A 10,082-nucleotide genomic window follows, 5' to 3' on the forward strand; every position below is an offset into this window, starting at 1 on the left:
GTGAAGTGCTGACACCGAGAAAACTCAGTTTCCTGAAACCTAGCGGATTGCTTCGTTGTTCTTTCAACCGCACCGGTGTGGACTCAGAAGTAAAACTGATCTTGATGGAGTTAACCTACATTCCCATATGGCTCGTAAACTACACAGAAGGTTATCTATGAATTTGTTTGAAGGGTGTGATATTGAGAACTGTAGGTAAAACTGGCGGACAAAGAGTGGTTTTACACCAGAGATACTAATGGCTGTGCTATGATTCATTCAGTACAGACTAGTATTGTAAGATTCTACCATCTGCTACAAAACTGCTTTATTAACTAGAAAACATTCTGCAAGAAACTGTCACATACAGGTGGTTTACCACAAAGTGAATGAGTAACCCATCTGGCAGCTTAATTCACCAAACAAAATAGTGCTTTCCAAGTACCATATGAAGTAAAGGCATTTTTAAAGCTACATAACAAATTAAAACAACTTGCAAAGTGTCTAGGCCTCTGCTTTGTTCAATGCCACAGAACTGAGAACATTAATTTGCTACTGAGTAGTGGTGAAATGGTTTACAGAAATTAAGAGCCAAAACTGGAATGTGGAATATCCCTTGTGTATACATTGATTTTAGAAGGGAAGTGTAAGCTTCGTTTGTAGGTTAGGAATAGCCACAGAAGTTAGTGGATGTAAGAGTTCAGATAACTGGCATCTGACAGGCTTTAGCACCTGCAAAGGGCATATCTGTCTCTGCATACCTCCCTCTTCACAAATTTTGACCAACTTTTTCCAGTTTACATTGTGTCTCTTAGGGCTGCAGTTGGGCAAATACATAAAGCTTAAAACAAGGAAGCATTTACCTCCATATTAGTGAACAGTTCTGTGTTAACACATCCTCGTTGGAAGGAAAAAAAAGAGAAAAAAAAAGCTTGAAAGACCAGACCTAGTGTTTCTTATACTTGAGCAAATCTGGAATGGGGGAGACTGGATATCTACACTGACCCTTCTCACACCTGCAGCTACTCAGTATCCTCAGATAACTTAGGGGTTCTTGCTGCTGTCTTTTAAAGGTTATTATTTTTTTTTTTTTTACCATTGAGCTAGGTTAATATGATTAAGACTCTGCCGAAGGCACAGCATCTTTGGTAACCGCTTTTCACCAGTGCTGTAAGCTACACCTGAAAAAGCAAGAGCGTTAGAAACCGCTTCAATTACTAAGAATATTCGCTTAAACTGATGTTAATTAAAGAACTGGATGAAAGTAACCAGACAGCCGAAAACCCACATCGTGCAGACTAGTGTCAAATCGCAAGCAGAGAAGAAACGACCGTACAGAAGCCTCGGGTTTCTGCCCAGGCCAAAGGCGCCAGGCGCGCTGCAGCGGCTGGGCAGAGCGGCAGGGCCAGCCGCAGCCCCCGCCTCCACCGACCCGCGGCGCCCCCCGCCCAGGGGGCGACACACGGGGAGCGGCGGCGCTTCCCCTTCGCGGCGTGGGAAGGGGAACCCTCGCAGCCGGCCCCGGCCCTGCTCGGCACCCCGCCGGCCCCAGAGCGGGGAGCGGCGCTCCCCGCCAGCAGCCAGGCCTCCCCCTGCCCGACGGGCGCCGCGCCCTGGGCCCTCCCCGGCCCCGCGGCAGGCAGCCGGGGGCGGCCGTTACCCCTCGGGAGCGGGCCTCGCTCGGGCGGCGCGGCTAAAGCCCGGTTTGTACAGCTGCCGCCCGCCGGACGCGGGAAGCCACGGCCCGCCTAGCACAGGAGGGACGGTGGCGCTCGCCGCCGCGGCCCACCCCGGGCAGGAGGAAGGTAGCGCCGGAGGGGGACCGACGCTCTGCCGGCGGCCGGGCCGCGGCCAGGGCAGCCGCCCGCCGCCGTGCCCCGCAAGGCCGCCAGCACAGACCGGTCCCAGATCCCGCGCCCCGCCCGACCCCTTCCGCGGCTCCTCTCGCTGTGCCCGCCCCGCCGGCCGCCCTCGCTCCCTTTGTATTTTTAAACCACGCTACAGCATCCCGCTCTGCCCAATCAAAACGTGCGCAGCCCCCGGCGGCCAATGGCGGGGGCCCCCGCGGTTTTTTAAAACCGTCCCCCTCCCCCAATCACCGCCCAGCTCTCTTAGTTCCACCCCTCCGCTATCTTCACCCTAACCGGTTCCAACGAGTATAAGCGCGAGCGACCCCCTCGCGCTCGACCTAGCCGAGGAGCTGCTCGGCCGCTGACGCCACAGCAGCGGCTGGCCAATCCCCGGCGGCGCCGGCCTCGGGGGGCGGGGCCGCAGGCAGTTTGAACCGGCGCGGCAGCCAATCCGCGGTGGCTGGGGGTGGGTACCCGGGCGCCGCGGGTCAAGTTGCTGTGGCGGGTAGGGCTGTGGAAAACAAGAGGCTGTAAGTGCGCTGCTGGGGCACCATTCAGCTGCAGCAGCATCGCAGGGAGCAGCGCCCCGAGCCGCCGCCGCCGCCCCACCCAGCCAGGCAAGGCCCCGCGAAGCCCCTCTCGCCGCCGCCGGCGGTGGCGGGTAGGGCGCCGGGAGGGAGAGCGGGAAGGAGGGGCTGCCGCTGGCAGCGGCCCGGGGCGCGGCGGGGGCGCGGGGTGGCCGCGGCGGGCGGGCGGCGCGCCCGGGGCCGAGGAGGGGATTCCCGCCGGGCGGGGCGGGGGCGGCTGGCCGCGCGGGGCGGGAGGCGGGCGGCCCCGCCGGGGCGGGCTGGGGCCGCCCGCTCGGGCCGCCGCGGGGGGCGGGTGGTGGCGCCCGGCGGCGGCGCGGGAGGGGCCGCGGGGCGGGCGGGAGAGGGGCCGCGGCGGGGCGGGGTCGGCGGCCGCAGGGGGCGTGCTGGGGCGGGAAGGCGCCGGCGGGCGGGAGGCGGGAGCGGCCTGAGGCGCGGCCCCGCCCGGCCGTGGCTCCGCGCCGCCCGCCCCCCTCACGCTGCCGCCCTCCCCGCAGGGACCCGCCGCCGACCTCGCCATGGGCAAAGGCGACCCCAACAAGCCGCGGGGCAAGATGTCCTCGTACGCCTACTTCGTGCAGACCTGCCGTGAGGAGCACAAAAAGAAGCACCCGGACTCGTCCGTCAACTTCGCCGAGTTCTCGCGGAAGTGCTCGGAGCGGTGGAAGGTGAGTGGGGCCGTGCCGGGCCGAGCCCCCGCCGTGCCGAGCCGAGCCGGCCCCCGCCCCGCTGCGGGCAGCTGGGGAAGGATCCTGGTGGCAGCTGCTGCTCGCACGTTAGTGGGTCACCGGGTGCTTTATCTGATCCAGACTCTTCTTTCCCCTCTGCGTGTTCGCAGACAATGTCTAGCAAGGAAAAAGGGAAGTTTGAAGAAATGGCTAAAGGGGACAAAGCTCGTTATGACAGGGAGATGAAAAACTATGTTCCTCCCAAAGGCGAGAAGAAGGGAAAGAAAAAGGACCCCAATGCGCCTAAAAGACCACCGTGAGTGTTTCTATGACCAGAAGGGGGGGGGTGCGGGAAGTACTAGGTTTAATAGTCTGACACTTAATCACTGTCTCTCATTTTAGATCTGCTTTCTTCCTTTTCTGTTCTGAACACCGTCCAAAAATCAAGAATGATCACCCTGGCTTGTCTATTGGAGATACAGCAAAGAAATTAGGTGAAATGTGGTCTGAACAGTCAGCCAAAGATAAACAGCCATATGAACAGAAGGCTGCAAAACTAAAGGAGAAATATGAAAAGGTATGGTGAAAGTGATCTAAGGATGGCTAAAGCCGTACAGGTCAGTGATAATATGCGGCTTCTGTTTTGCACTGAAACCACATGGTTTGTAATTCTAAATGTTTATGTCAGCCTTCATCAGACTTCAGAATGCAGGGAAAGGTGTGGTGTGGGGGAGGTATCTGGAACCCTTACAGTCAACCTGGATGTGGTTTTTACATGTCTAGATGTTTTACCAGTAAGATACTTCCAGAAAATGGGTCACCTGCTTGGTAAAATACATAGTCAATACTCCAAAGCTCTGCAGGCATAAAATTCTTACGCCTGTCCAGATCGCGTGTTACTTGGTCCAGAGGTGTAAGCACGAAAGTCCCAAGGTTGAAAGCTCACTTTTCTGCACACACTGTATTTGATCCGCACAGTATAGTACTGTTAAATTACTGAAGACAGTACAAATTGGTCTTCAGAGTTCTGTTGGCGGTAACTAAACAGCATTTTTCTTGCAGGATATTGCAGCATATCGTGCCAAGAGCAAGAGTGATGCAGGGAAAAAGGGCCCAGGTAGGCCTGCAGGATCTAAGAAGAAAGCAGAACCAGAAGAGGAGGAGGAGGAGGAGGATGAGGATGATGAAGAGGAGGAAGAAGAGGAGGATGAAGAATAAATGAACGTCCTGCTGTAAAGATTTATGCTCAAAATCCAATATTTTGCTAAGAATGTGAACTCAAGTGCAGCTCATTGTTAGCTTCAGTATAAAAATCTGTACAGAATTGTGTATAGGTAATGTGGTTCTTTGTAGGGAGACCTCTATTTTTAATGTAAGTAGTAGCCAAGGGCTGCTACAGTTCAGTTTAACTAAAAAAAAAAAAAAAAAGGAAGAAAAAGTTGTGGAATGTTTCTGCATATTTAATGGTTTTGTTGAAATTCAGTGACTGATAGCCAGGTGTTTCTTTATAGCTAAGTAAAACAAAGGCGGTAGCCTAATAGCTGATCTTATATTTTGTAGTATATTGCATTGTATTACTTTTTTTAACAATTTTGTAATAAAATGTTGTACATGATTGCTGTTGTATTGACGTTTCTGAGAGGCTGGGTACTCCCAGAATGCTGAAGCCCTGTGCAGGATAGCGCTTTGCGTTGTTCTTCAGCTATCACTGTTGCTGCAACACTGGCGAGTCTCTTAACGCATTGTCTCATGGAGTTTATCCAGAAGCTTAAACTTCTTTAACCACAATTCTCTCTCCCATATATATTACTGTTAGTTGCAATTGATGTTTTCCTTATGCTAGCATTTGCTTTTATCACCTTGTGAGGGAAAAAAAAAGAATAATCTTTTTAAGTACTGAAGTTGCTGATAATTATTCCTGGATTGTTTTCTTTCCCCAAACTGAAGCACAGGTCTTAGAAGTATTAGCTGATAATGAGTGAATCTTGGGAACTTTCTCTCCCAGAGCTCAGGGTTACTGGCCTTTTCTGCTGTCTGTATCAGGACAGGAAAGCTTGGCCACAAGACAGATGTGGTTAGAGGTATGTCTTCCCAGATGTTCCCTACTCCTTCCCTCTTCCCCTGGCCCCCATTATTAGTGGCTGCTCATAAAATACACAGCTTGCAGAACAGCATGAAAAATGTTGGAATGTTATCTCTGCACGTGCCAAAAGATTCCCGCAGAAAAGTGGGGAGGCATTTGTAGAGAACGTGTGTTCCTGATATATCCCTGTTTGTCGTGGTAACAGTATTGCCAGTTACACTCTTTCTTAGTTTTTGGTTTTTTTTACTCAACCTTTTGTGTATTTAAAAGTTAAATCTAGCTATCTAAAATATTTGCAAGTGAGAAACTGGAGATCCCACAGCTACACTAACAAGTTTACTTTGTTGAGGTAAAGTACTAGGCAATAGCTTTTACTAGCCTTTAAAAGCCCAGCACTGGAGAACGTTTAATATCTGAAATACTAAGTGCTATAAAGGGCAGGCTTCCAACTTTTAATTATTTTTTGTTTTTTTAAACTGTCTCTTGGTTGTCCATTAACTTCTGAAATAAACTTGTGTACAATCACTGTCTGTGTGTAAGATAAAAAGTGATTTCAGCACTATAACCGTGGGAAATGTCACGGTGGTGGGTTAACAACATAGCACTTTCTGAAACTGAGAGCCTCGATAAAAACACTCCTGTATTCCTGAAAGTATGGAAGTAAGGTACTCTAAAGACAATTCAAACATTTTTTATACTAAAGTAGGTACTAATCTTTGAAGGCCTTAGAAACCCAGAGATTTTTGCTCCCCACCGTGCCCAGAGACACTTAAAAGTAGCATCAGAAGGATCAGCTGCTGTTTCATGTTGGACCTGCTGGAGATACTCGGTGCAGGCAGGATCAATGGCTCCATTTTGCAAGCTCAGATTTTGGGAAGCCACAGGCGTAAACTGGAAGTGATAAGCAGTTGTTCTGTGTGCAGTACATGCAGTGCTCAAGAACATTTTCTCCTCTAGAGAGTCTGCCGTCCTACAGCACCTTTATCCTCAGCTCAAAAATGCAATTCCCGGTCACGGCGTGTAGCCGAGACAATGCTGCTCGCATTCATTTTTCAGCATACTCTGTTCAGATTTCTCTGTAGAAATGCACCATCACCTACTTCCCCTCAGTTCTCAGGCTCCCTGAACAGAGCAGTGATGCTTCAAGAAGTCTTTCTGATTAGATTTATATAATCTGCAGTGCAGCAGTAGCATCAGAGTAGATTGACTAATTTGATTATTTGATTTTTTTTTTTTTACTTCAGGTGCTTCAGAACTGGAAAGAAATACAATGCTTCAGGTGTCCTAGACAGGTGCATGGGTTACAGAATTTTAAATATCTGTCAGAATAAGCATATCTTGAGGTAATTCAGAGTAAAGGAGCTCTTCTAATATTTTCCCTCGGTGAGGTAAAATGGCTTTTGGGTTCTATTTCATTTAGCAGTAATTGGCTAATTTAGCTTCAGCACAACTACTGCACAAATCGGTGCAGAACTGCCGAATGTTGCCACTCTGTTGTCCCACATGCTAATGATGCTCTATGAAAAGCCACCTGTGGGTTACTTCTGTTTACGATCTCATTTGCAACTACATCCCGACTGCTGCAGAGCTCTTTCTTGCCAAATACCCTACTGCACTGCTTGACTAGCCTGACCCACATCAGCACACAGATCACCGTGTGTGCACGCGTGTGTGCAGCGGGGGCTGCAGCAAGCCACGGCGAAGCTCTGCGTCAGGCTCATCTATCAACCCAGAACGCTGTCAGGTCTAAAGATAATCAGTAATTTAAAAAAAATAACATTCTGTCTTTTCGATAAGAAGGATGTTGAGCATAGATTAAAGACAAATGGAGAAGTGCATGTGGAAATTACTACTTTCAAATCAAGCTTTAAAAAGTACGGTATGTCAGGTCATGGCGTTCAGATAATGCCCATCTGTGAGCACGGCAAGAACTAGCACTGGAGAAGAGTAGTAAGTGATCAAAGTATAACAGGAATGTTCAGAAAAGATAAGGCCACAGAAGAAAAGCTAAATTAGTTTTTCACATCCGTGTTCAATATGGACAATCTTATGAAATGAATCACTGGAAACTTTTCACTGGAGGTGAACTGGGAGGTCTGTCTCAAATCAAAACTAAAAGGGACGCCCAAAATGGTTGCAGGCATCAGGGAGACTGCTCACATTGCATTAGACATCCAGCACAAAGGCATACCACCCAGTAAAGCAGACCAAAAGACCACCAAAAATAAGACTGAGGTGGGTAAAGAGAAGGTACGAAAGAACAACAAACACAGGACAGCAGTCTTTGAAAAGTTGAAGTCATTTCTAAACCAGTAAAGCAGAAGAAACCTGCACCTTGATATGCCAGACACAGCAACGTGTGGCAGGGAAAAAAAGAGCATCAGCGCGTTTGAGAAAACAGACAGATTAATAACAACTTTCAAACACATCTGTCATGGTTTAACCCCAGCCGGCTGCTAAGCCCCACACAGCAGCTCGCTGCCCAATGGGGGAGAGAATTGGAAGGGTAAAAGTAAGAAAACCCGTGGGTTCAGATAGGAACAGTTTAATAATTGAAATAGCATAAAATAAAATCATAATAAAAAAATCGTAAAGAAAAGGAAAATAACAAAACCAAATAGAACCCAAGAAAAACAGGTGATTCAAATGAAAAACAACTGCTCACCGCCTGCAGACCACTGCCCAGCCTGTTCCCAAGCAGCAGCCCCCTGGCCAGCTTTCCCTCTAGTTTATATCCTGAGCATGATGCCATATGGTCTGGAATATCCCTTTGGCCAGCTGGGGTCGGTTGTCCCGGCTGTGTCCCAGCTCCTCGAGCATCCCCAGCCTCCTGGCTGGCAGGGCAGCATAAGAAGCTGAGGAGTCCTCAACTTAGTGTAAACGCTGCTCAGCAAGAACTAACACATCAGCGTGTTACCAACATTATTCTCATCCTTCTTTCAAAACACAGCACTGCACTCACCACTAGGAAAAAAATTAACTCTTATCTCAGCCGAAACCAGGACATCAGAACCAGGAGCCCTGCCAAGCTGTCCTAGGGACAACAGATGCTTAAGATGTAGTAGCAATGCCTAGACAAGATTTCAGGAAAACACCTTTTTTTAAAAAAAAAAAACAAACAAACCCGAAATAACCTCGTAGAGGAGCTTCAGGAAGTTTTCATTATAGAGCTTCTTAATGGGAGAGGCATGGTGGATCATCTGCCTCAAATCCAAGTGCAAAAGGTTTTGAAACAAATGACAGGACAGATGGTATTCATCCAAGGAGTTCTAAGGAAACTCGAGGATGAAATGGCTGAACTGTGAACCATACTTTATATTTTTTCACTCAAAACTGCCTTAGTGCTAGAGGAATGGAAGGTCACAAGTATGACACCAGTTTTTAGAAAGCATTTAGTGGAGATCCAGGGAACTTTGGACCAGTAATGCCCATATTGCAAGTTGGTAGGAGCCCGAGTACAACTGAGAGTTGTTGGACAAGTGGCTAAATAGGACTTGCAGTTTCACAAGAGGAAATCCCGCTCTAGATACCTGTAAATATTCTTCCAAGAAATGAGTGAACATGAGGGCAAAGGAGATCAGGTAGTTCTGGTTTACTTGAGTTCGGGCTGGTCTACTCATAAAAGAACCAAGTTGTCACTGAAGGCCTTGCATGAATAAATAGCTGGTTAACAATACAGGAACAAAACAGGAATTAGTCATCAGTTTCACCAGTGGAGGAAAATCACCATGAAAACCCATAGGTTATTGCTGGAGATGGGGTTAATGACTAGTGATTGTTTAATATATACGTATAGGACTTGGAAAAAAGTGGTGAATGGTGCCTCAAGGAAGATGAGAGCTAACAGCAAAGGACTGCCAGGCCAGCCTGTAGTGACAGGATAATAAACCAAGGTGAAATATGGTGTGAATACAAAGCGTATCATGTTAGTATGTGCTCCCCTAACGCATGTGAAGGAGAAAAAGCAGGCCTAATGTTTAGGTCATGGGTCGTGTGGGTGGACAATAAACTACATTACATTAGTCTGGAGGAGATGCTGGAGCTGTAATAGATAATTCTGTGAAGATGTAGTAGATGTTTGCTAGAAAGGCAAACAGCATGTTAGGCATTATTAGGTAAAGAGTTAAGAACAAAACAAATACATAGGATTTCCTTACTGTCTTCCTAAAGGAAAAAGAAAGTTTCCTTTTTCTTAGATCAGCTTAGAACAAAGCCTGTTTACAAAGTTGTTATTACTTTTCCAAAGCAAAACCTATGGTCTGAAGAAATGTAAAAATGCCTCTTTTGGTTGTTGCTTTTGGGTTTGGTTTGGTTTTTTGGGTGTGTTTTCAAAAGGAAAAACTTGATTAGAACAGCTACAGACCTGGGAACTGACTGCAGTATATACAGGCTTTAGAACTCACATAACGCAAAGAAATTGCAAATGGGTGTGGAGAGAAAATCAGAAAAAATGGAATAGGAGTTTTACCTTTGATTAGCTAACAACCTATCAAACTGTTTCGTAACAGTGTATCGCAGGCGTCTTGTATATAACACTGGTACATAACCTAGTACCTGTTGCTCAGTGATGGATTATTTGCTGTGGTGGTGGCTGCTGCTGATCCTGCTTCACTTGCCTTACCATCCGTAGCATGTATTTTTCTGTTTGTTTTCTCATTTTGGCTTGTATTTCTTTCCACATCTTGAAATATGTAAGTGTTTTGCCAGCAGCCCCTGCCATTTCCAAAATTGCTGGGCCTCTTGTACGCGCTGCATCACAGCCCTGCCTGCTTTTCTGTGATTCCATTTGAACCCCGTGTCAAGAATCCCGTAACAGAGCCCAGATGTCTAGCTCCCTGCTGCATTCTGCAATGCTCGTAGCCCTTGAGGGACACAATAACTCTGCTAACTGGGGGATGTGCACAAGTGCATGAGA

At 48.1% G+C, this 10,082-nt stretch overlaps 1 protein-coding gene across 2 annotated transcripts; it reads left to right on the top strand.

The window, feature by feature from the left end:
- Positions 1-2,314: 2,314 nt before the first annotated feature.
- On the top strand, positions 2,315-4,699 carry HMGB2 (high mobility group box 2). Of its 2 annotated transcripts, none has more exons than XM_040588974.1 (5): positions 2,315-2,446; positions 2,914-3,084; positions 3,255-3,400; positions 3,487-3,661; positions 4,147-4,699. In XM_040588974.1, exons 2-5 carry the CDS (start codon positions 2,935-2,937, stop codon positions 4,300-4,302), a joined length of 627 nt encoding a protein of 208 aa, XP_040444908.1. In that variant the 5' UTR covers positions 2,315-2,446; positions 2,914-2,934; the 3' UTR covers positions 4,303-4,699. The 2 variants fall into 2 exon arrangements, with proteins under 2 accessions (XP_040444908.1, XP_040444918.1); XM_040588984.1 differs by having other exon boundaries at positions 2,333-2,359.
- Positions 4,700-10,082: the final 5,383 nt, after the last annotated feature.

Source organism: Falco naumanni, chromosome 1 (assembly GCF_017639655.2).
Source record: "Falco naumanni isolate bFalNau1 chromosome 1, bFalNau1.pat, whole genome shotgun sequence".
Lineage (NCBI taxonomy): Eukaryota > Metazoa > Chordata > Aves > Falconiformes > Falconidae > Falco > Falco naumanni.

Excerpts from the sequence above, each read along its gene's own strand:
- HMGB2 (XM_040588974.1), top strand. The coding sequence starts at position 2,935 with ATGGGCAAAGGCGACCCCAACAAGCCGCGGGGCAAGATGTCCTCGTAC. Across the intron at positions 3,401-3,486 it reads AATGCGCCTAAAAGACCACC|ATCTGCTTTCTTCCTTTTCT; the intron begins GTGAGTGTTTCT and ends CTCTCATTTTAG. Across the intron at positions 3,662-4,146 it reads TAAAGGAGAAATATGAAAAG|GATATTGCAGCATATCGTGC; the intron begins GTATGGTGAAAG and ends TTTTTCTTGCAG.